Source organism: Notothenia rossii (genome assembly GCF_949606895.1).
Source record: "Notothenia rossii genome assembly, chromosome: 11".
Taxonomy (NCBI): domain Eukaryota; kingdom Metazoa; phylum Chordata; class Actinopteri; order Perciformes; family Nototheniidae; genus Notothenia; species Notothenia rossii.
In genome coordinates, this window is record NC_136910.1 from 47,064,884 (window position 1) to 47,091,758 (window position 26,875).

Below are 26,875 nucleotides of genomic sequence, written 5' to 3' on the forward strand. Positions count from 1 at the left end.
TGTTATTTTTCAAACATTTATACTTTTTAATGTTGATTCATTAGATTTATTCCACATATGGAAGTCCAGTTTGGTGTTAGGTTTTCTTTTTCTTTTAATAGTGGTTTTGTGTTTCAGCTGAGAGCAAACAAACTGTCACGAGAAACCTTTCCCCATTCAAGCCAGTGTTTGGAAAAGAATAATGGAGTTAATAGGCAGAATGGAAAACAATAGGAATAGATCAACCATGATGTGTTTGTTTATTTGAAGTATATCTTGAAATACGTCATCATGTGATTTCATTTCACAGCACCTGCTACATACATACACTATTTGCTTATCAACTTTCTTCTTCAACCACTTTATTTATTATAAGATATGATTAGCAAATATGAGCTGTTGAATGATGAATTGTGAAGAAAAAATGAATGATTGGCTATGTACATTTAACAGCATTACAATGAGATTATCAATTTATATCAGCATAGCTCTGGCAGTGTGTACATCTGGTTATTTAAACCGGTTTTATCACGTCATCACGTCTCACGTCCACCTCCTGTGCTCTGTTTGTAATCTCTCAGTAAACTGTTGCCTTCAGGTAGTGTGGGAAACAGCGACTCCTCGGTTGTGGATCCGTTTTTACTAGCTGGTTTAAAACAGCTAGCTAAAAACAATGAGTTTACATATTGCCTTAATTCAAATGATGTGTTCATCAAACAGCTTGTGGGTGGTATTTTTGAAACATTTAAGCCCAGAAGCATTTGTTTTTACTTTAGGTAAATGTACATATATTAAACACATTTTAGACTTCAAGCATTTCTTCAAGCCTTTACAATTACATTTGGTAATTGGAATTTGACTGAAAGTCCTTGGAGCCAGATTCAGAACTGATTATACTAGGAATATCAGAGGCATTTATTAGGATACATTGGCGGCTTTTGAGCATCAATGTATTCCCTATCAGCCAATAACAATATACAGTAAGTCAAATAAAATGTATGTATTTAATAAATAGCTTAAATTCACGAAAGAAATCTAAAATGTCCAGATTTTACTTAGGCTACATATTATCGGGGAAACAGTGTTATATTGAGGCTTTGCCTTATGTATACATGTCAAGAATATGCACGAATGCTTATAACAGAGACTATTTAAAAGAAAAACACACATGTCTGCCAGGTAATCAGTCTATGATCTATTGTTATTCCGGAGTTTGCAAGGAGGCCTTGAAGGCAGCATGTCATCTCACGCACACACAAGCGCACACACACCCACCCTCCTCGCGGGAAGCTCCGCTATCTTTAGACCCGCCACGGATTACAGTGCGCAGTGTGTCACAGACTGCATCCCTGTTACACCTGCTCGGTTCATCTCTGTGAGTCCTTCACGCTGAAAAACATACACACGTAAAACAGGAGTGATGGAGGAATGACAACAAACTGCGTCTCCGTCTACGGCTCTCCGTCACCGAGAAGACCCCCAGGATGCTGCTGCTCTCCAGTCCGAGGAACGGACGCCTGCGCCAGGCCTCGCTGCTGTTGCTCGCCGCGGTGCTCCTCTGTGTAGCCCCCGTCAGTGCTAGCCCGCCAGGTAAACACACAACGAACACGACAAAAACACTATTACCTTTGGTTGTGTTAGCTTATTCAGTCTTCTTATAAACAAATGTTAATGGGGCATCTTAAGTCAATTTATCAGGTCGTGACAAAAAGCAAGACAGAGGCTTGTGTTTATCTAAATATTGTTTTTGTTTTAATTCACCGAGTAAGACACGTGTGTTTTTCTGAGTTTTTATTTTTATTGTTGTTTATGGTGTTGGCTTTGTAGTAAATATAGTGGTGTGATAGTATTGGACATAACATGAGTTCAGATTTATATATACAGTCTATGGTTCAGATTTTGGACAGGTCAGGTGAGTGAGGGAAAAGCACAACGAAAAACAAGGGTTAACAAAAAATACAAATTCCCGTAAAGTGAGTCATTTCCTTTTATGCTCACATATTTTTACACTAATGTATCCTGAATGTGGACACAGCCATATTTGTAGATTGTGATAGATAACGCTGCTTTTTAAACAGTGTATTCATGTGTTCATAATCGCCATTAATTAGTTCTTAACCAGTAAAAGATTTATCAGCTTAACTTCTATCACAGTGAAATTACTTTGTGACATTTTCAAAAACAATACTGCTTATTGATCGGAGCTGCAGTCACACAATCCAAATCATTTCGCTAGGATTGGTGAAAAGAAAGCAGCTGTCTGTACTTTGATTATATTTAAACTATAACATCTGTAAAAAAACAAAACATGGATTCATTTAGTAAATCTCTTCACAATTGAATAACTGTCTTTAGCACTTTTTAGAATATGATTGAAGCACGGCCCCAGCAGACGATTGTTTTAACTATTGAATAATCTACAGAGTATCCTTCTCAATTAATCTCTAAAAGGTCAGGATATTGTGAAACATGTCCATCCCAGCTTTCAAAAACCAAGGTGGTGTATTTAAATGTCTTGTTTTGTCAGTCCAAAACCCAAAGATATACTATTTATATAAACTATTTATATTTATATTCTTTAAACCAGAGGAAATCACAAACTGAAACAGCATTTTTGGAAAACAAACAATGAATCAAAGAAAAATAGTTAATGGAAGTTGTTTTTCTGTCATTGGACTCATCTAGTCGAGTAATTGTTGCAGCTCTAACTGATAGCATAAACGTGTGTGTGTGTGAGAGTGATGGGTCCCCACACAGTAATAATTGCTGATGTTTGCAGGGGAGATAATCTGCTTCTGAGCTTTTAACACAGAATCCCTGTGGGAGAACCAACAGCTGGACTCACATGTAATCTTAAGCCTTTATCTGAGTGGCACATACAGAAACACACACTCACACAGAAACACACGCTCACACAGAAACACACGCTCATACAGAAACACACACTCACACAGAAACACACGCTCACACAGAAACACACACTCACACAGAAACACACACTCACACAGAAACACACACTCACACAGTACATGTACTGCCTCTTCATTTTGCTTGTGCATGATAGAGAGAATATGACGCAGTGTCTGCATTGTTTTCCTCCGGTAAGAAGTCTGGTCATTTTTTTGCTTTGCATCAAAATTCAACCAATGCCAATACTTCCTCACTCCAATGCTGAAAAACCTAACCGTTGTGAAAAAGATAATTTGGTGACATTAAGAAGTTTTCAGTGTCAGAATTTGAGATGGAGACAGACAAAGCTGTCAATACACTGCTGCGTCCAGTGTGTCTCGTCTCCAGAAAAGAGTCAAATGTTTGGTGTCATCACAAGTGAAGGATCTTTCTAGAGTTGTCAACACCTGTTAGATTTGAACGCAGCTTCTATATAACAATGTGTGACAGTGTTATTATGTGGTCTATTGTTTGAGTATGAGTAAGGAGACAAGGCACAATAACACATTTTTACCCCCCTATGTGACTTTGGATAATAAGTCACACAGAAGGATGAAAGGGTAGCTGAACAGGAATTTGATCGCAGGCATTTTGATTGAGTATGGTGCTTTATTCAAGAGTGTTGAATACATTGGAAACATTTCCAGAACCGCCAAAAAGCACATACAGTATTTACAGTGAGTCATGTTTCATGGGGGATTTGCTGGAGTGTGACAACAGCATGGAGTGCATAGTAATGAGATGGTTGATTCAGAAAGTGTTGAAACATCATGTGTAAATATGGCAGAGAACACTTTTACAGAACATTTGGTTCTTGGGATGGAAGTAATCCAACATCTCCATAAACCCGGTAGGTGACATAAATGTCTGCTGGCAAAGAGACAAAATGATCTTAACATCCAGATTCAGAATGTGTTGTGTGATTCATGTTAAGTGGGGGCAAGGTGAATAAGCAGCAGAAAAGTCACTTTGTCCACTGATTCTTTTTGCGTTCATGTTCTTGCTGCTCTCTATCAGCTTTTCCTTTTAGACACGGCATCTTTACTTCTCAATGTTCCAATTCAGCAGTGTTGTGCTGCCATGTTTAAATGCCAGGTTTGTCATTCACAGATCTGATGAGATAATTTATTCAGAGTCACTGCCTCTGGCCTTTTCTTTTTCCAGGATTAATCTTTAACTATTAATACCTTTACTCACACACACACACACACACACACACACACACACACACACACACACACACACACACACACACACACACACACACACACACACACACACACACACACACACACACACACACACACACACACACACACACACACACACACACACACACACACACACACACACACACACACACACACACACACACACACACACACAGCCACCATCTGCAGTGTTTTTCACCTTTCCTTACCCTGCGGCAAAATTATTCATCTGCCAACGTGGTAGTGGAGAGTGAGGGCAGTGAAAAGTCAGGGGAAAAGGACACACACACACACACACACATACACATACAGATACACACACACACACACACACACACACACACACACACACACACACACTGCCTTGTGACATAAAGCCCACTGAGGCGATGACAGGGTTTATAAGTAAGGATTTTTATCCTCATGTGACTCAAGATTAAATCGAAGTTTACGTATGTTTTCAGTTAAAGGGAATCAGTAAAAAAACATTTCTATAGTTCAAGGATACTAATAATAATACTACCTCTGAAATGTTTTCATTGGACATTTTCAAATCGTTATCTTTTTCCCTTTTTTAACCTTGGTTCGATTAATATTAGATGTGAAGTCAGTTCTTCCAGGAAGTAATTTAGTAAATGCAGTTTAAAGCTTCGTACTCCTCCCTCTGGCTTCAAATGGATCTAATTTGCAGCTTGTGTGGGCTTTGAGGGGATTTGACCTTTCCAGCTCTCCTCAGTGAGAGAAAGGGAGAAAGACCATCCAATTATACGTTGGTAACCATTACACTGACACTACGCAACAGCCAGGAAAGATATTATTGATCTGAGGTCATTGTTGTCTCAATTGGAGGCCTGAAAAAAAAGCGGTTTGCCAAGGCTTTGCTGTAGTGGCATCTTAAAACCACTGCTCTCCCACTCCCTTTCTCTCCTATCGTTTTTCTTACTTTCCTTCACTCCACCCTGGGCTTCTCCATTGAGAGCCTACAGTCGGCTAACAGACTTCTCCAGGAAATGAGCCTCAATTAATCAACGTACAGAGCGCCTTTTAGACATTTGATCAAGCCAGTCAGCACAGTTAGGCTGGAATGAAACCCTCTAGGCTGCTTCAGTTTGAGTACTGCCATTAACCTTAAAGATGGAGTAGTAGGCATTTGTTCCACGGGGAGGCGTCATGTTTCACAAAAAACTCAAAACAACCTGTTAGCATATTGTAATTGAATTGGTCTGAGGAAAAAACGAAACTTCTGCATAGGGCTGCACGATATTGAAAAAAACTGACATTGCGATATTTTTTTCCACTACGATATATATCGTTTTTTTTTTTTAATATCGAACGCCCTCAAATATTTAAAAAAAGAAATAAGAATAATCGCACGTCCCTGCGATGTGAATATCGCGGTTATCGCCATGACACGGTATATCGTTCAGCCCTACTTCTGCACCTCTTGTTGGGTCTATTTTAAGGCTTTAGAAAATCTAGCCCGTTTAGAGAGACTTTGGCTAATCATAGGTCATTTCAGAGAAAGGGCGTTACTATTGGCTGTTCTACAAATGAGACCGTCACGGCAAAAGTCTAGACTCTAGTTCAATAAATAGGAAGACCATAGTGCTATTCCACCATTGACACAACATGCCTGCACTGCAAAGCGACCCAAAAAAGGAATACACACTGTGTCCCGATAAAAGAGAATATTTGCAAAGTATTTCACAGAGGGAGAGAACCTCTTGCTAATAGTTTAGGCTTGTTTAGAGGGAATTTAGCCCAATGACAACAGCTGTAAATGTTGTAGCAACAGTGATGTTGTTATATTAAGACTTGTCTGTGATGGAAATGAACAGAACATTTTCTATGTCAGGGGTTATGTAGCACAGGTTACATCTGTGTCGAGCCACATCCTGACCAAGAACGAGAGTGTCTGTGTAACCTGAATTAAATGGAAACATCATAATGTTAGTGCTAAAACCTCTTCCGTAGTCATACCCAGAAATCTGTCTGTTTTACATATAGCAAATGCTTTTGATAACACCGGGTGAAAAGGAGATTATCTATTGAAAACTCATTTTGAGCGCAATCGGCATCATTCAGTTTTGGGGTAATGTAATTGTTGCATTGCATACTATTCTAACAACTGGACAGGCCAAATAAATACACATGATGATGATGATGATGATGATAAAAGAATCAGAAGAAGAATTAGTTGAGCCTAAATCAGGGAGCTTTCATTTGCCAGATAGTTGCTGCCATTGTATAAATCCTTCAGCCTTTGTTTGGGTTGCTGCGGGGTGTGCTGCTCTGCTACCCTCTAACGATGATGACAGGGTAATTATCCCCTGTGTAAATGGGTTAGACTCGTCATTGTCTGACATGACAGAAATTACTGCAACAGAAAAGACGAATGACAGACGCAGGGAGAGATAAGACTGCACAACGAGAGATGGAAAACAAGGATTAGTTCCGCTTTCTACAAACTTGAATTCGATGGAGAGTGAAATTCTTTGTATTTTTTTTTTGTGTGTTTCACTTCCTTTTAACCTTAACCTCTACTTACCACCGCTTTATTTCCTGCTTTGGCATTATGACGTCTCTGTGCTCTGAACAGGTGCTAATTCATGCCCCATTTTCCACAAAGCGTGGCAAAAAGTGTCACATGTAGGAGTCACTGCATCAGATAATGGTGGAACCCCCGCTACACATTTATGCTGAATTTCCTACAGTTGGCAGTTTTCACATGTTTAATCATCTATTTCAGGTTCAAGAAGTAGAGCTATCGGGAAGCTTTTTCCACAACGATGTTAAAGATTGTTGGCAATTTTCTGATCAGAAATGTTTTCTGCTATGCAAAGGAACTTTTCACAGGTGTAAGAAATGTGTGAACAAATATTTCCAGTTATATTAAATTGTTCTTTCAGGAAGTTGCATAGCGGGCAAAAATATGTGGCCTTTCTTTGTCTTCAGGTGTCATTTCAAGTTTCAAGTTTCAAGGCTTTTATTGTCATGTGTGCATAGCTACAGTGTAGATGTGTACAATATAGCAGGTAAAATAAAATAGAATGTAATGGAAACAGAATGATAGAAATGTTCAGAATAGTCTATACAGTAATTGGAATATTGATATGATATAGTGAGTTGCAAACAGACGTCCTTTCCTATCATAAAGCTACTTTTAGGTTCACACACTTGTTGTTCTATATATATAAATATGTATGCTATTTAATGCCTTCTTTCAATTGAACTGAACCTTAAATGTGTTGTGTATATTATTAAATTCCGGTTGTGATGGAGTCATGTTGTGTTCTACTGCCCAGTAATTAATTCATTGTTATTTTTGTCATGGTATATACAGGACTGTCTCAGAAAATTAGAATATTGTGATAAAGTTCTTTATTTTCTGTAATGCAATTAAAAAAAAAAAAAAAAAAAAAAAATGTCATACATTCTGGATTCATTACAAATCAACTGAAATATTGCAAGCCTTTTATTATTTTAATATTGCTGATTATGGCATACAGCTTAAGAAAACTCAAAAATCCTATCTCAAAAAATTTGAATAGTTCCTCAGACCAAGTAAAAAAAAAAAGATTTATAACAGCAAAACACAATCAAACATTTGAAAATGTCCATTAATGCACTCAGTACTTGGTTGGGAATCCTTTTGCACGGATTACTGCATCAATGCGGCGTGGCATGGAGGCAATCAGCCTGTGGCATTGCTGAGGTGTTATGGATGCCCAGGATGCTTCAATAGCGGCCTTTAGCTCATTAGCATTGTTGGGTCTGGTGTCTTTCAGCTTCTTCTTCACAATACCCCACATATTCTCTATGGGGTTCAGGTCAGGGGAATTTGCAGGCCAATCGAGGACAGTAATGCCATGGTCAGTACACCAGTTACTGGTGGTTTTGGCACTGTGGGCAGGTGCCAGATCATGCTGGAAAATGAATTCCTCATCTCCATAGAGCTTTTCAGCAGACAGAAGCATGTAGTGCTCTAAAATCTCTTGGTACACAGCTGCATTTACTCTGGGCTTGATGAAACACAGTGGACCAACACCAGCAGCTGACATGGCTCCCCAAACCATCGCTGACTGTGGGAACTTCACACTGGATTTCAAGCAACTTGGATTTTGCTCCTCTCCAGCCTTTCTCCAGACTCTGGCGCCTTGACTTCCAAATGAAATACAAAACTTGCTTTCGTCTGAAAAGAGGACTTTGGACCACTGTGCAACTGTCCAGTGCTTCTTTTCCTTAGCCCAAGTCAGACGCCTCTTCCGTTGTCTTGAGTTCAGAAGTGGCTTGAACATGGGAATACGGCTATTGTAGCCCATTTCCCGGACACGTCTGTGAACAGTGACTTTTGATACCTGGACTCCAGCTTCAGTCCACTGCCTTTGAAGCTCCCCCAAATTCTGGAAGCGACTCTTCTTCACAATGCTGTTAAGGCTGCGGTCATCTCTCTTGGTTGTGCAGCGTTTCCTGCCACATTTCCCCCTTCCAACAGACTTTTTGTGGATGTGCTTTGAAACTGCACTCTGTGAACAGCTTGCTCTTTGAGAAATTTCTTTTTGTGTCTTACCCTCCTGATGGAGGGTGTCAATGACGGTCCTCTGGACAGCAGTCAGATCAGCAGTCTTCCCCATACTTGTGATTTAGTTTACTGAACCAAGCTGAGTGTTTTTCAAGGCTCAGGAAACCCTTGCAGGTGTTTCGAGTTAATTAGACGATTCAAGTGATTCGTTGAACACCCTACTAGTATACTTTTTCATGATATTCTAATATTTAGAGATAGGATATTTGAGTTTTCTTAAGCTGTATGCCATAATCAGCAATATTAAAATAATAAAAGGCTTGCAATATTTCAGTTGATTTGTAATGAATCCAGAATGTATGACATTTTTGTTTTTTTAATTGCATTACAGAAAATAAAGAACTTTATCACAATATTCTAATTTTCTGAGACAGTCCTGTATTTTTCAGCTAATCCATTACAAATTTGATTTAAAGGAGTCTTAAAGGTGGGGTAGGTAATTTTGGAGAAACCAGCTCGAGTGCGCTAGAATTTGAAAATACACAGCCGGAAAAAATCTGCCACTTCCTTACAGAGCCCCTCCTCCAACACACACGAACGCGCACATGACCAATGAGAACACGAGATAAGTTTGTGCACAGATGGAAGGCTGACAGGCAGGTAGGCCATCCAGTTAATTTAGCCGGGCCGGCTAAAATGATTGGTCGTGCTTTTTACAGGACATTTGTATGGATCTTTTGTCAAAGCACTTACGATATTCATTGCTATCGGGATGTTAAGAGCATTCCATGGAATATGACAAAAAGTGTATCTCGAGCCGGTTTCTCAAACTTACCTACCCCACCTTTAATATACCATCACATTGAAGCAAAACATGCTATTCTACACTGAATCTTTATTTCTGTTTTAAATAGCATTTCTGTTCAACAAATCCCATATCTGCAAACTTGGATGGCGTAGATGAGGCTTGACCACTGTATAATCAGTTTCTGGCAATGACTCATTTATACGGTTTCATTGCCTGCATTCGTCCGTCATGCGGCCTAATCCCAACTCCCTCAGCTGTGTTTGTTCCTTCTGATAAAAACAAAGAAGTTAAACAGGCTGCCCGGCATTTGCTTGTTTTTGTCATTTACCAGCGAGTCATGTTGCATTGCTGCCTTGTTTGAGCACACACACACTTGAACGCACAATCCCACACCTTATCCATGTCAAAAATAAACAGTGCGGTTGCATATGAACTGAAGAGCTCTTGATATGGAGTGCTTGTCTTAATTCCTGTCTGCTTTCAGAGGGTCAGGAAGCACACACAATGGGGCTGTATGACCCTCCTGGCATACCCATTTCCTACTTCCTCTCAAAATCACATACACAATTAAAGATTGGATGAAATATTCTGCACTTTATCTGCCGAACAGCTTGTTAACCGTGACGTGTGAGTGTGCACTTTTTTGTGAGTGTAGGTGTTCACCAGGCTTTGTGAGAACGCCTCTGGTTCTCTCAGTTCTTTCTGGCAGCAGCAGCAGCAGCAGCAGCAGATGGTTTAAAAAAAAAGTCATTGTTTCACTCGTTCCAAGGACTACTTTCTGAGTCCCCTTAGTTACATAATGTTTTTCTCCACACCTCCCATGTCCCATGGATCTTTTGTCAAAGCACTTACGATATTCATTGCTATCGGGATGTTAAGAGCATTCCATGGAATATGACAAAAAGTGTATCTCGAGCCGGTTTCTCAAACTTACCTACCCCACCTTTAATATACCATCACATTGAAGCAAAACATGCTATTCTACACTGAATCTTTATTTCTGTTTTAAATAGCATTTCTGTTCAACAAATCCCATATCTGCAAACTTGGATGGCGTAGATGAGGCTTGACCACTGAATAATCAGTTTCTGGCAATGACTCATTTATACGGTTTCTTTGCCTGCATTCGTCCGTCATGCGGCCTAATCCCAACTCCCTCAGCTGTGTTTGTCCCTTCTGATAAAAACAAAGAAGTTAAACAGGCTGCCCGGCATTTGCTTGTTTTTGTCATTTACCAGCGAGTCATATTGCATAAACTCAAACAAGGTCACATGATAAGCCCTGCAGCTTATCATGTGACCTTGCTGCCTTGTTTGAGCGCACAAACACTTGAACCCCAATCCCACACCTTATCCATGTGAAAAATAAACAGTGCGGTTGCATATCAACTGAAGAGCTCTTGATATGGAGTGCTTGTCTTACTTCCTGTCTGCTATCAGAGGGTAAGGAAGCACACACAATGGGGCTGTATGACCCTCCTGGCATATCCATTTCCTACTTCCTCTAAAAATCACATACACAATTAAAGATTGGATGAAATATTCTGCACTTTATCTGCCGAACAGCTTGTTAACCGTGACGTGTGAGTGTGCACTTTTTTGCGAGTGTAGGTGTTTACCAGGCTTTGTGAGAACGCCTCTGGTTCTCTCAGTTCTTTCTGGCAGCAGCAGCAGCAGCAGCAGCAGATGGTTTAAAAAAAAGTCATTGTTTCACTCGTTCCAAGGACTACTTTCTGAGTCCCCTTAGTTACATAATGTTTTTCTCCACACCTCCCATGTCTTTGCTAATACCGAACGACCTGTTGTGCAGCAGGAACGCATCTCTATCTCTATCTTCCTGCCTTTCTCCTGTTTTGTGTTTCTCTTCCTCTGCCTCCATGATTGAAATCTCTAATTAGCTCCAGCACTGTGTGGGAGGCATGTTGGTGCAAGGCCGGCCTCCTACGGAGACTTGACATTCACTTCTGCGGCTCCTTTGTCATGCTGCTAAATAGATTTGATCTTCTTTCTAGTGTAATTATCATGATGAGCATCTTCTAGGATTCTGCTGCGTTTGGAATAAAGGGCCATTATTATGTATCTGAGTTTGGTAAATTAATAATAATGATTACACTTACTGGTGGAAGAAGAAGGTTTTCAGGCAGCTGTTGGAGCTTTCCAGTTTTCACACTCGCTTCGCCTTCTCTCACCCTCTTTTTCTCACCGTTGCCATGCCACGCAACCGTAATGAAGCATGCAAACAGCCCGTTTGTGTATGGGTGTGTGTTTGTGTATTTATGGGTGTTTGTGTGTGAGGAAAATAATAATCTGCATTCATGTTACTGCAGTAGGTTCCACCATATTCACTTCCAATGTGATGCATACCAGAGGTGAGAAGATGCTAGCTTTAAATAATAAAGACTGCAGATTTTTTGAAAGGACATTGATTTCTGGCTTTAGGGATTTCATGCCTCTTCCCCCTTTCTTCATAGACAACAGTGATTCATTTATGTGCCAGGATTTGCAAATGGTCTTTTTGTGAAAGAGGACAATGTGGGGTCCGGGCAAACACAGCACATGATTCAGTCTCTGGCAATGGGTTATTTTTACATTATTGCAGACATATCTCAATATGCTCTCGTTTTATTCAGGCATATGTTGCTTTAACTTTGAAAATGAAATCACCTCATAATGCAGAGAGTAATACATTCATACCTGTGCTTCTTTGCATAGAACTTCTCACCCTGCCAAGGCCAGTCTGCACTTGTAATATCTTGAATACTGAAAACAAAATAAGTCAACATTTATTTCCTAATCACAGGCACACATGTACCCCAATTTAAACATATTCATTCTAAGGCTTAGTCCACACCTACACGGGTCGTTTTGACCTTTCGTCCGCACCCTAACGGTGCTTTAAGTCAATGTTTCCACTGTTGACTTCTTTGCGAGGCGCCACGTGTGCAGCAACATATCTGATCTGTGACATGAATCCAGTCATCTGTACCTGATCTATGGCCAACCTTTGATCCTCAAATAGCAGATCCAATAGTCGTAAAAAGAAAATTGACGTTGGAATGATTTGACGACATGACTATGAGCGAGGTTGGATGTAGATGAAAGGAGGTTTACAGGAGACATCCAATGTCCTAAACCTTGGCTTGGTATGGAGTAAATAGTTGGGAACAGAGATGTCTGATAAATGTCTTTGCTGACCCCAACCATTTGGGCAGTGTTAAAGAAATAACGGACAGAATAGAGGAGCTAACAGAAGAATAAAAGGCCAAACCTGGAGACATCATATTTTGGATGTGAGTGAATCTGGGATTTCTTTCATGAAGTCTTGCATAAGCTTAACCCTAACCCTAACCCTAACCCATGCAATGTTAATTCCCAAGCCTTAATACCATTCCACTCGCTATTCTATTCCCAGTGACATTTTGTCTTTCTTTCTGAGGGTCATGGGGGTTGAAAGAAGTCGATATGGTCATGTGAAAAGGTCAGACAATACCTGCAGGGAAATTTAAAAGAGAGGCCTCGTGGCATTTAAAAATAGAAGCCATGACGATCAAGGGAGGGAGAAGAAAGAAAATAATTATGAGGGCGAACAATCTTTGATGAAATCAGGAATGAGGGGGCTCGCCACGTGAGCAGGTCACACTGACAGGGACGTGGCAGCAATTAAACGTCGCAGTGACGGCAAGCCGTGGGAAGACAGAGCGTGACTCCAAATAAAACCAGCGATTAAAGACTCTCTGGGAGTAGTCTACCTGCAGGTTGGTTTTGTGGCAATATCTGCAACGTTTTCTATCCATAAATACAACCTTGAACAAACCCTTAGCTACAGATGGATCTCAAACATCCCCATACTATGGCTCTTCCTGTGTCTTGGACGTGAACAACAAACAAAGCGTCTCAGATTACACATGCGTCACTCTACCGCTCCCTCCCTGAGGCAGAGCATCAGTGATCTGAGAAGACGTGTTTCCACCTCCCTGATGCGATGCTGTAGAGACGTGTAGGCATGTCTTTGTTTTACTCTTTGTGGTTTTCCAACCTTTGGTATGTTGTTGAAAGATGGAGAATTTCCTACATATTTTTTACTTTTTTTTCCTATTTCTTTTTATTTTAGCATTTCAGTTGAAAAATGGGTTGAAGGGATTTTTGTCAGATATGATGACGTGGAGGTTCAGAATAATTCAATTATATGTTTTTCAGTAATCTATACAAGGAAATATATTGGCTTATCTTAGAATGACTGTGTCAAAAATGGACTATGACATGCAAAATAAAATCAGAATGCTTAAATGATAAAGATAGTGTAGCATCCCATATGACGAGTCAGACACAGGAACCGAAGTAGTGAACAAACTTGTTTTCATCTTTTAGGCAGAGCCTTCTCCGTTGCTGCACCCACCCTCTGGAACTCACTCCCCCAAACCATCAGAGATTCTTCCTCCCTCACAGCATTCAAAACATCACTCAAAACCCACCTGTTCAACACTGCGTTCAACCACTGACCCCCTCCCCTCTATTTTCTGTTTTGTTTATCTCTTTTTGTATTTCTTTGTTTCTGTCAAAGCGTCTTTGAGTTTCCAGAAAAGCACTATATAAGTCCCATTTTATTTTGGATAAAAATACTGAATGCAATTGCCGGTCTTCCCTATCTGCTCTTCATCTCTGAAACACTCCCCATCTGCATATGTTCTCCTTCAATACAGCTGTCCTGATGTCACAGGCTTTGTTGCCATGGAGGTCTTCAGATTCCCCCCTCAGCCATCTTTTGTCATTTGTAATTCCCCTCTGTTGTGAAGCAATTGAAAATATATTGTTGAGGAAAGAGTCTGTTGCAAAACAGAAAAAACAAATAGGGTCTTTAATATTTGTATGTCAACTCACCGTAAGTGAGTTCTTAGTTATCAAAGCCACATGGCAGAGGTTTTAATAAACACATGAAGTGTTATGCAAAGTAGGCTCGATCAGACGATAACTTGAATACCTAAATTATTATATCTCAGAGTTGGTAAGTCTTTTCTCTAAACTTTGGTGTGTAGATGAGTTTCAAATCATAAAATGGAAACAAAATGGACGTTCATGTGTGACAGACACACTACACTACAAGAAAGCAGCAAAAACAAATCCTAGGCTTCCAATGTTTATTGAAGTAAAGCATAGTTAGGTATAACAAAATAGGTCAGTAGATTTTCCGTAGTCAGACAGACCGAGAAAAAAACACTTGACCTTCCCCTTTAGCGAGGTCATTATATATTGTGAAAAAAGGCTCTGTCTCACTACCGCAAATGTGTGACTCTATCTCAAACCGTTTATTTATAACACCTATTGACTTGAACAACCCTTACATTTTGCGACCCTCACAAACACCAGGTCCATGTCCCCTCACCGCCCTTATATCACATGTGTCTGTTATGTCAGTATCACCCCCCGCTTTGCCGCTCACCTTTAGCCTGCCCGCTGTGCAGAACTGCCGTGCTCATTATCCGCTCCGATAGCTGCTCCACCTGCCCTCTGCTGAGAAACACACCTGCTGTGGTTCTGCAACCCACTTCTTCCAGTGTGTGTGTCCCATTGTGTGTGTGTGTGTGTGTGTGTGTGTGTGTGTGTGTGTGTGTGTGTTTGAGCACTGTTTTTGTTTAAGACAGGCAGTAATCAGGCCGAGTGATTATCTAGCCTGATTACGGGCAGATCTGTATGAGAGCAGCTGTCGATCACTCTTTACATTTTTAATATTAGCAAACAGATGGGGGTCATCACATATGCAGAACAAAATCATAATGACTGTTTCTGACTCGCCTAACATCCGTGCCCTATCTGGGTAACCTCGACCGTTAGTAAGCTGTGATGAAGTCACAACGAACAATAATAGTATTTTCAGAAACTCCATGACGTTTTTCTGACGTCAGCAGTCGCTCAGTTCGAGGGCAGAAGAGCTGACAGATCCACTCATGAAAGGAGTGTGTGTAATGAAGTTGAAGCATCTCCTATTGAGAGCATTTTACTAGTACTCTGTTTCGCATATAGACTGCTAATTAACTGCCTCATTAAAAGCATAATTTCTGCATCACAGCAGTGTAGTGGGGATACTAATAAACTGTTGTTCTCTCTCCTTCTCTCTCAGTTAGCAGTAAATGCCCTCGCCATTTAGACTGTGCCAAAGACGGACGCCATTTCTGCAGGCCGGGCTCCTCCCGATGTGGCCCCTGCCTCGCTCCGTTGGAGGAGAACGAGGAGGGAAACTGCGAGGTGAAGAAGAGGCACCATAAGCAGGGTAAGGAATATATAAACATTTCACTCTCGAGAGGCCGCAGGCAGCTATGATTTCATCAGCAATATTTCATGAGACATAAAGGTTACACACTCAATGTTACCTAACAGAAATGTTACATAATATAAATTCCAGACCCAGACAAATGGTCACCTTACAAACAATAAGATTAACAGACAACGAAAAAGACAATAGTCAAGAAAACAGCCAAAACATAAAGCATCATTTTCCAAAATATAGCTAAAATGAAAAGTTAATATATTTCATGTGGAATCAAATCTGAGAAGCACATTCAAATCTTCCACCTCAATTTGACTAAGATAACCTGTTGGGTTTTAAAGGGGCCCTATTTTGCGTTCTTGGGTTTCCCCTTTCCTGTAGTGTGTTTATAGATGTTGGTGCATGTGAATGGTCTGCAAAGACTAAAAACCCAAAGTTCACACCAGAATCGCCTCAATGGGGACTCCTTTGTGGACTTTACTGCAGTAACATAATGAAATCACTATGTAACCCTCACGCTTCTATTGGCTCGCGTTCCCACACATTGTAAGTAATTGGCTAAGGGGCAGGATATCTCTTAGCGGTTGACCAAACACAATAGAGCCGGCCAGCTAACCAATCAGAGCAGACTCGGCTCGGCTTTCAGACAGAGGGTGAAAGAGGTGCTGCAGCACAGGCAGTATGAGGGAAATAAGGAGCTTTTTGAACATTAAATCATGGAGACATGTCACAGTAGAGACACACAATACAATATGAACCTGAAAAAGAGCATAATATGTCCTCTTTAAATGACAGATTCAACAAGAAAGCCAGTATTTCTCTGTTTCACTCCACTTTCATTCTGTGTTCTGTCTGTTTTATTTCCAGTTGATCTCTGTATCCTGTTGCCCACATCTCCCTGCCTCTCCACCTCTTTCTCTGTTACTATTGATTCTCTGCTTTGCTTCTCCTCCCTTCAATCTTAGTTTGATGTCTTTTATTCCTCCTCCCTCTCTGTATCTTGTGTATCTCTTCCAATGCACTCTCTTTTTTTCTCCTGTTCTCTTCTCACTACATTGTGGTAGATTTGGTGCAGTCTGATCCTCTGTTATTAATCCGCCCCTGCCGCCCCTGCGACACACACAGCCCCCGCACCACTGACGGCTTTAATCACTTAGACGACATGCCTCCCTCTCTCTCTCTCTCTCTCTCTCTCTCTCTCTCTCTCTCTCTCTCTCTCTCTCTCTCTCTCTCTCTCTCTCTCTCTCTCCCATCACTGAATGTAATGTAATTCAATGAAAGTCAATCTTGTTTTTCCGATTTCCATGGCATCGCACTGCTTGCAAAACACAGACCACGCTGCAGGAGTGTGTGTGTGTGTGTGTGTGTGTGTGTGTGTGTGTGTGTGTGTGTGTGTGTGTGTGTGTGTGTGTGTGTGTGTGTGTGTGTGTGTGTGTGTGTGTGTGTGTGTGTGTGTGTGTGTGTGTGTGTGTGTGTGTGTGTGTGTGTGTGTGTGTGTGTGTGTGTGTGTGTGTGTGTGTGTGTGTGTGTGTGTGTGTGTGTGTGTGTGTGTGTGTGTGTGTGTGTGTGTGTGTGTGTGTGTGTGTGTGTGTGTGTGTGTGTGTGTGTGTGTGAGAAGTGGGCATGCGCGTGCTTGTGTGTGGGAAGTGGGCTTGTGTGTGGCCTTGTGTGTCTGCAGGATTAATAATTTAGATGGGTCTGCGGCAGGAGAGGATACGAACTTGGCTCAAATGATTGGCGGCTGAATCTAGCAAACACGAGAAGGGGATGAGTGTGTATCGGAGAGAAAGTCTATCATGAAGAAGAGAGGATGCTTCTTTTTACTGGAGCCCACTCATATGATGATGAAATCAGCTGTTAGTATTCGGACTTTAAATCGTATGTTTGATGCTGTTGTTTGTGTGGTGATGTGAATTCAGCACATCATAGGACGCCTCATATAAGCCCCCCCCGCAGTTACATAAACCCCTGACGCACCACAGAACCCAGTGACCCTGTGTCTTTTTCACACACACACACACACACACACACACACACACACACACACACACACACACACACACACACACACACACACACACACACACACACACACACACTTGCACTAGCTGGCATCATTCCACAAAACAAAGTCTTTTATGACGTCAGAGGAAATATAATGGCTGTGTTTTCAGGAGCAAACAACTGACGCACGATTTTCCCCGCTCCCCCTGGTACAAGTCAGATAATTGTCCTTTGTTTCCTTTTCTTTTGCTCACTCACACAGTTATGCACTCGTAACTAAACCTGTGATTTGTCAGCAAGCACCGTTTGCGTCAGATAATGAATCAAATTGCTCTTCCAATTAAATCACCAAGCAGAATCACTGGCTCTGCAGAGAGGTTAGGTGTATTTTTTCCTGCGGAATCATCACAATAATATCACAGAGAAATACATTTTTTCGACCAAATCAGACGCTAAAATGTAATGTGTGCCAGAAAGAAAGACATAATTCAATGTCGGCAGCAGATTGCAACTATCAGAATAAAGTAGACTGAAGAGAGGCTGAACCAGGATACTGCAGTCATCTTCATTCACCCAGAACTCTCTATTCTCTGGCTGTAGAGAGGAGTGTGTTATGTTACTATAGCTACTGCTGCAAGGCTGCTTAACCTTCTAACAGGGAACACAATTAGCATGTTTTAGCAGCCAGTACTTAAAATAGGCAAGTGCTTAGTAGATCTGCATCAACCACCATCCAAAAAAGTTAAGTTAAGATTGTAAGATGTTTTATCCATTTTACATTTTATATGGTTTTAATTATCATACATTAAAGACTTGCTCATATACAAAAATATGAAAAAACAAGTGTTGCTTATTAACTGCAGTTACCTTCAAAGGAATAAAAAATAAATACTGGCTTTTTAAATTCTATTTATATATTTAGAGATTCGACAGCATTACTTTAGTGAATAGTCAGTGATGACAGGGTTTATTTTTTTGCAGTAAAGCAAAATGTTTCACTATAAATGCCTCTTCTCTAAATGACAAGCCCCTATTCACATATCTTGAATTTAAAAATGTTATATCAGCACTTCTGTCATGAACTTTTATTATTCCTCGGCCTTGCACCTGTTGGACAAGGTTGTTCCGGTGTTGATCGTCTCTGTCTGGACTCAGAAATGTCGAATATTTCACATACTCGGCTCATAGACGATGGAAGGGCTCCCTGGTGAGGTGTGCAGCACTTTGTATTAGAAGAAGGACCTGCTTGTGTTTGACATGGAGGCGTGTGCTGCCATTGGTAAACACACAGGAGCCTATACCTCCAATGCATGTTCTTTCTTTGGAAGCCGCACGAATAGTCTGTAAATGGTATGTATTCCTAACACGCAGTTAAATAGTGTATGAGCTAAAGGCATGGCTGACTCCATGCGGGGAATTTAATTAGACTTTTTTTTCTCGTTTTTTGTATTCGTGTTGTATATATATTTTTATTTTAAGTGATCGATGGGTCAATGAACGGTGAGAACCAAGATGCAAAAAAAAATGTTTTAGTTGTTTAGCGAGTGTAAACATGAGAAGGTATCCTGCACCATTTACTTTGTCAACATGATGTTAGAACACTAATCTCATGGAGGGTCAAACTTCAGTTTTAGCTTACTAAATATTAAATAAACATTGCTTTGCACACTTTCAGTAAAGGAATTGCCTGCAAGACATGCTGCATGTTTAAATGAAGGGTACCAGCATTTCATATTACAACTGTTGTGTCTAAAGGTTACAGATGATATACAGATTCACGCTTGTTAATGTCGATCCCACCATTTTACCACTGTTCCTCTTTGGAACAATGGATGAAATACCAGTGGAACTGTTTACTGAAGGTTAGAAAATGTTAACACATTTACTGTATTTACTCAAAGCTCTGCAGTCAGCTGTGACTCACTTTTTATGGCAGGTGGGAGGGAGACTCTGCTGTAACCTTAACAACGTTAGATCTGGTGGGCTACATCACATTTTAACTATGCACTTCCTCATTCCAAAAACAGATCAACTAATAAAGAAGATAAGAGATTCTGTTTAATCTGTGACCTTTTTGTTTCCCTTTAACTGTTTTTTAGACCTTTTATCCAAACACTGTGGACAAAAACACATAAATCAAAACGCATAAATACATGTGCAAAGAATTTGATTCGGTGTATAGGTACATTTAAAACAGTAAGAGAAAATGACATTTTTAAAGAAGTACAAAAATGAAAATATAAAATAAAGCTAAATTCCTATACAAATATGAAACACTCAAAAATGTATATAAATATTTTTCAACTATCAAGACTATCTGCTTTTAGAGAGGAGGAGAAAAAACAGCTTAGTCTCTTTTTGTCTCTTCATCAACGTAGTACATGTATTACATTTCCCACTAGAGGGCAGCAAGACCCACTGAGTACAAATCAATAATCTCTCACAGCACGGTCACTGTGAGGCAGAGGCACTGTGATCCCTTACACCATGTCCTTTCACTTCTAACATCTACAGCTGCATCAAAGAGTTAAATTAGTATGTTTTGTAGCATTGAAGTCATTATTTGATAAAACATTAATCATATAAAAGAAAAAAGATAATCGTTCTGCAGTTTAAATTGCATCTGTCACTTCATGGTGTTTTTAAGTAGGATATATTGTATGGTGACATTACTATTTTTTATAAATGTCCCAAAAGTTTGAAACAAATTGAAAAGGAATTGTGAAACTCATGGAGAGAACGTGTATGTGTATGTTTGTGTGTGTGCAAGCTTGTGTTTAGGGGGAGGAAGAAATGTGACTATTTTTTAAAGTGGGAAAAGTAACGGCACAGATGTGTGTGAACCTCGATTCCTGTTGAGCTGTTTAGTGTTTGTTTGTTGTACCCAGCAGCCCCCTGGGTGCCTCTCCAGAGGTTATTGGTCATTATCAACCCGGTGACAAATCTCGCTTACACAAGGAGAGGTGTGCGTGCTTTGTCAGTGTGTGACAAACCACACACATACACACAATCACCACCTTTTAAGGTGATTTATCAGCTACTGCTTAGCTAGGGTCCTGGGGTTTTCTACATGAATAAATAATGCTAATTCTTTTTTCACCATTTCCTTGCTGATTTAAAATCAATTCACCATTTTTTTTAAACCGACCTGTACATATCTTACCTTCTCTTTTTTAAATCCCTAAAATAAGCTGTATTGCCACATGCCACTGGTGAACCCACTGGCACGGTTGGAGCTCCCAACCACCTGCAAAGTACAGATGGTGCATCCCGCCTCCACAGACACCTGCTATGGAGTGCACTAAATGACCATTAGTGGAGGGGGGTAAGCTGATAACAAAGCAGGCAGTGAAAGTGCTGGCATGTCATATCATACACATTAGCTCAGCCAGATGGCCGGCCTTCTGAAGCAAAAGTGAAACTGTAATCATTAATGTAATGTAGGTGGTTTAAAACAATGTGTGACAACGCTGATCCTTTATTTTTCTGCATCGGTATCCCACGAATCCTTCAAAAGTGTTCAAAGGCCTTGAATTCATTACTATCAAAATTAGATTTTAATTTGAATAAAATGGTTTTAAACACTCTTTTTAAGTCTTAAAAAAAATGGATGTAGAAAGAATGTTGGTTTCTGACATTGAATTGATATTTAAATAATTGATGAACTCTGAAATTGATTGCCAAAAACATTTGTTTGAATTGTGTTTGGCCTTCAAGTGTTAAATTCACTTAAAAGTCAAATGTCCTCAAACTGCAGAACCTTGTTTGAACTTATTTTATCCACAACTTATTTTTACATAACTTCCCTTCTCTCCAGGTTTGAGTGCAAATACCTTTAATTTAATTTCTCTATAATTAAAGTATGAAGGGCTCATCACAGAGGGGAAATAATGTCACAAAAACGTAATTCAAGTATCCTTTAAAAAAAGAAAAGAAATCCATGGCACACTGTGGAATTGGTGCAATATTAAAATGCCTTTATTCCACATGGCAACATGTGTTTAAGATCAGCCACGGCACGGGCCTTGATTCGATATGTGATATATTGCAGGGTAACTTTATAGAGGGAAATAGCACTTTGATTACCACCATTAGCAGGGAGCTATGGGATCTTTTGTGAATGTAGCAACTAAAGGCCAGTGAGGCCAATGTTTGGCTGATTGCTGGGCCCCCTGCGGTTCTTCCTCCCCCGGCCACACACACACTCTCGGCCCTGGTCGCCCCGGATGCCTCGGCAGGGCTGCAGGAATGTGGCTCACTGTCTGGCCTGAGGGGCTGTTAACAACAGTTTAGTATTGTCTCCTTTTTTACTCATCCACAAACAAACAACCCACATGAGCACACTCCCTGTTCACCGCTTCAGAGGCAAGACGCTGAGAAACACATGCATACATGCCTAAACCATATGCATGAGCTCTCTGTCTTTGCTTGCCTTTCTTACCACAATAGTTACATATTACTCGTCATGAACATTGATAAGTTGTGAAAGAATAATGTTTTCCAGGATTAAAAATGTAGGAATATAAGAGCTGATTAAGAAGACTGAGATTGCGACTAAATGTAGAGAATACACATACTTCCTGTTCTCTTGTCAGCTGTGAGCTTGTGCTTCTGTTCTTTGTCTAATGTGATAGTTAAATGTATTCAATATCAATGTTTCCTTAGATTTTGCAGACCAATGATTAATTCAAAAATAATGAATGGTTAATGAAAAGAAGAATATACTGAAATAAGGATCCACCATTTTTGCTGATATCCGTTATACTATGCAGATTTTTCTTGTCTAATTTTAGCCAGAACAAAGTTATACTCGCATACATTTTTTAACACCTAATTGTAGGAAACAATAAGTCTCTCCTGTAATGGCGGTATATTATTACGCTCATTGTTAATCGTGACGACCCACTGGAAGATCCAGACATAGAATACATTGATTAATGTAAAATAATTTGTATGTAGTATTTTATGTTTAACATGTCTTGTCCTTTCGGTAGGTAAAGTGGCATTCTACCCCGACCTCGATCAAGAGATCGATTTCCTTCACTCAGTCATTGAAAAACAGGAAGTGACTGAGATCAAGACAGAAAGACACCACACAAGCAAACATCCTGGTAAGAGCAATCTTAAAAAAAACAATATTAATAAGTTCAAACATGCCCTCTGTTACAGTTAACCCCACCCATGTTTCCTCTCATCCCCTTTTGGTTTTAACACGGTCTCTTTCTGTGTACCCGCTCTTTCCAGCTGCCGTCACCTCCCAGAAAGAAGATAAAATAACCAAACCAGGTGTCACCAAACCCAAACTGAAAAGCCAGAATGACAACAGTACAGACCCCCTCCCCACAGTTTCTGCCCTCCCTGAACCCCCGACCCACCAGCCTCGTGTTTCCGGAGTACAGGGTCAAGCTGGTCCTATCGCTGTGCCAGCATCCAAACATAACAAGTTTATAGTCAGTGAGTAATATTTGTTTATGTCCTCAGAAGGCTTTAATGCTTTGAGAAAGTGAAAGCCTGTGTGTAAAGAATCCATTGCTGCTACAGTATATTAAAATAAACAAAAAAGGATAGAAATGCAGTCCATTAGCTTAAAATGTGGGTCATTCTGCTGCGTGGATATTTGGAAGCAAGATTTAATCCCTTTCGGCTTTTATTCCAACAGAGGGGTTAGTCATTTTCATCCTAAAGTGTTTATTGCTTCTACGATGCATCTCAATTCATAACAACTCATAATGAGAAAATTAAAGATAAAATGATCTATAGCACCCATAAGAAAATGTCTCATCTCACTCAAACATTCATTATTTGCTCCTTAACATGTTCTTATTTTTTTAATCAACCTGCAGTCATGATTTCGCTGTGTGTGGCAGTGGGCTCTGTGGCAGTGATCCTGGCCATCGTCTGTTACGTCAAGTAAGTCTAAAAAAACCTCTACAGTGAATGAAATACATACGAACATACATATTCTTCTGCACTTACACTCGGTATTTGGATTTCAAACAGTTACTGCATTCACACGGTTTATGGCCAATCGCATTGCAACATGAGTATCCTGATGGTATACTCATACAAGTGTTCACCTTCAATGGTCGCCTACATGGCAACATGGCGATAAGAGGGGTGGATGGTAATCTGTAAAGACCTACAGATATTTTGGCAGGGGACATGTACTGTCAGATGTTAGCAGCAGTATTGCTCTGTCTGGTTGCAGTTTGACATTAAAAAAGAGGAAGTGGGCAAATATTGAAATAGCTATTTCTGGTAAGTGCAGGATATCCTTGTTGTATTTGAGAAAACACAAACCTGTCAAAATAAAGTCAGTACATTGTGCACTATGATGTTGTTCAACCTTATTCTGGTCAGAGACGCTTGAATTAACAACATTAGTTGATTTTTCTGCAGGGGCCCCCATATAAAAAGATTTCGTTTTTTGGATAAGATTACAAATCCAGTATATGTCTACTACAGTGGAGGAGATAATCGTGAAGGAAATGAAACCATGCCTCACTTCTATAGGGAAGTAACAGTAAAAATGTACTATTCCTCATCTAGGGGCTCCCTTGAACTCCCTAAAGTCTCCTTCTAGTTCCCAGTTGAGAACCACTGGTGTATACCGTGTACTACATAACAATTGTACCAACAGAGGTATCCAAATTGAGACTAGGCCCATGTTAGTTATTAAAAAAGCATGACGTTAATGTATGCTTTTTGTTTTAAAACACTAAACCAAACTTTATTTTTTGGTAATCAATTTAGTAGACAAGTTATAATTTGGACGTACTTGTGTGTTTGTCAGTCAATGTCAAACCACACTTTAATTTGGTCTTCATGTATGATAAGATCTGCGAGCTTAGGCGACAGGATGTTGGTTTCATGCCAGAGGCAGGAAACAGCCATCATTATTACAGGAGACTCAGATTCACGTTGACCCCCCACAGGTTGCAGAAAGAATCGCGCCTGGCTCAGAAGGTCGACTACCCGGCTTTCAGAGGAGGGACGAGCTTGCCGGCCCCCCCAGCCAACGGCTCCTCGGTAAGTGACTCTTACTTCACCTATTGTTGCAGCTCGCTTCCTTTATCATGAATTTCAGACATGATTGTGCACTATAACTTCTGTTTTCAAACATCCTCCTCCTGTTGTCTCCTCAGATGGGAGATAAGAATCTGGCACAAAATGCTCAGATGTATCACTACCAACATCAAAAACAGCAGATGCTCTCAATGGGAAAGTACGTTTCTTTGCTTGTTTTTTTCACTCGCTGACACCTCCTGCCTTTCCTCTTTTTCATGTCTCTCGTGTATTAATGCGGATTTCAAATGTTCAACCACATCCTCTGATATTTTTCCGCTGTTCTTTATCTTAACTGTTTTTTCCCCCTGTCTTGCAGCAACAAACCAGAACAGAAAACCGTTGACACTGAGGTCACATCAGATGAGGAAGAAGTGGGTGGAGATTTCACAGTATATGAGTGCCCTGGACTTGCACCGGTAGGTAGACACACACACACACACACACACACACACACACACACACACACACACACACACACACACACACACACACACACACACACACACACACACACACACACACACACACACACACACACACACACACACACACACACACACACACACACACACACACACACTCACCACACCAGACACACATACACACAAAACCAATCCTTTTTGATTTATTGACTAAATATCAATTTTTCTCTTCCCTCCTTGACAGACTGGAGAAATGGAAGTGAAAAACCCTCTGTTTGATGACTCGAATTTACATTTCCCGGAAAATCACAAGTGAATGCTGAACCCTTTACACACACAAATACATAAATACACACAGGCACACACCAGTTCTGTGGAAGAAACCACTTGATCTCACACTGCATGCATAGATTTGAAGGTTTCCTGTCAGAGGAGGTGATAAAAAGGATTGTTTTCTTGTTGGCCCTTTACTATATCATGTTATAATATTACAAATATATGTTGGGTTCCTTGTTAATTTAGTTATTTCCCTGATTTGGAGCTTCCCTTTCTTTTAACATAAGGTTTTCAGAGTCTGTATTAAGTTGTTTAAATGTTAATCTCTTAAATTAAGATTTTCCCTTTCATTTTGGTTACTTTCCTTCATTTCTGCAGCTATTTCCAAAGAATGTCTTACAACAGCTGACATGTGTATAACACACTGATACACATGCATAAGCTGGGAAACAGGTGCCCTCCCTTTGTTTTGTCATGCATAGCTAGTGGCTAAAACCACATTCCCAACAGATACAAAGTTTCAAATCAGATCTGTGTGATATCTCCTGTAAAAAGTCCCAAATGCAGCACAAGGTTGAGCATTAAAAATGTTAACGTTGGTGTTGCTCATTTTATTCCTTGTCATATAAGCTACGCATAAATATTTTAAGATTAAAGACAAATATATATATATGAAAATGAAGTACTTGATGATGTCTGTCGCATGGTTTGACTGTACCGTGTTTGAATCATGGCAATGCTTTGAAAAGTTATTGGGCCTCCCGTATGTATGCATCCTGTAGCTGGAGGAGGAATGTACACTAAAAGTGATTTATGAGCACTTGAATGAAATGTTGGTGACGGACTATACTGATGGATGTGTAGGTGGTAAATATCACTATCTTGTATCGTCCCTCTTTCCTCTCTGTCCTCTTGTCGGTCCCAAGTTTACTCTGTCCTGCAAAATATACAAAAACGAGTGAATGTGTTCACTTTTTATAGATATTTGTACATGCAGACAAAGGATTGGAATTAAAAGTTTTTACCACATGTGAAAATAACTTTGTTTCATGTTGTGGTTTTCATGAAATACATTTAATAAGATTTTAAAAACGTATAAAGAAATTTTAAATGGAATGGCTTTATTGATGCTAGTGGCTAAATGACAGGAAATTAGGGAGAGATGCAACAAAGTTTCACATTTTGGACAAAACCTATTAAAATAAATTAGGGAGATTAGATTTAGTCTAGCCTGCTGTTCTTTCCTAGACTAATGGCCGTAATAAAATAATATGTTTTCAGTCTCAGTCTGTGCAGGTGGCACATTAAAGCCTAACCAATTATTGAAACCAAGATAAAAAAATAATAGAATCTGTTTTTGTCTTTAAGGAAAATC

At 40.0% G+C, this 26,875-nt stretch overlaps 1 protein-coding gene across 1 annotated transcript; it reads left to right on the forward strand.

The window, feature by feature from the left end:
- Positions 1 to 1,242: 1,242 nt before the first annotated feature.
- npdc1a (neural proliferation, differentiation and control, 1a) lies at positions 1,243 to 26,540 on the forward strand. Its single transcript, XM_079660159.1, has 9 exons — positions 1,243 to 1,569; positions 15,584 to 15,733; positions 22,729 to 22,845; positions 22,979 to 23,188; positions 23,578 to 23,644; positions 24,670 to 24,763; positions 24,880 to 24,959; positions 25,119 to 25,218; positions 25,469 to 26,540. Exons 1-9 carry the CDS (start codon positions 1,464 to 1,466, stop codon positions 25,538 to 25,540), a joined length of 996 nt encoding a protein of 331 aa, XP_079516285.1. The 5' UTR covers positions 1,243 to 1,463; the 3' UTR covers positions 25,541 to 26,540.
- The last annotated feature ends 335 nt before the right edge of the window (positions 26,541 to 26,875 follow it).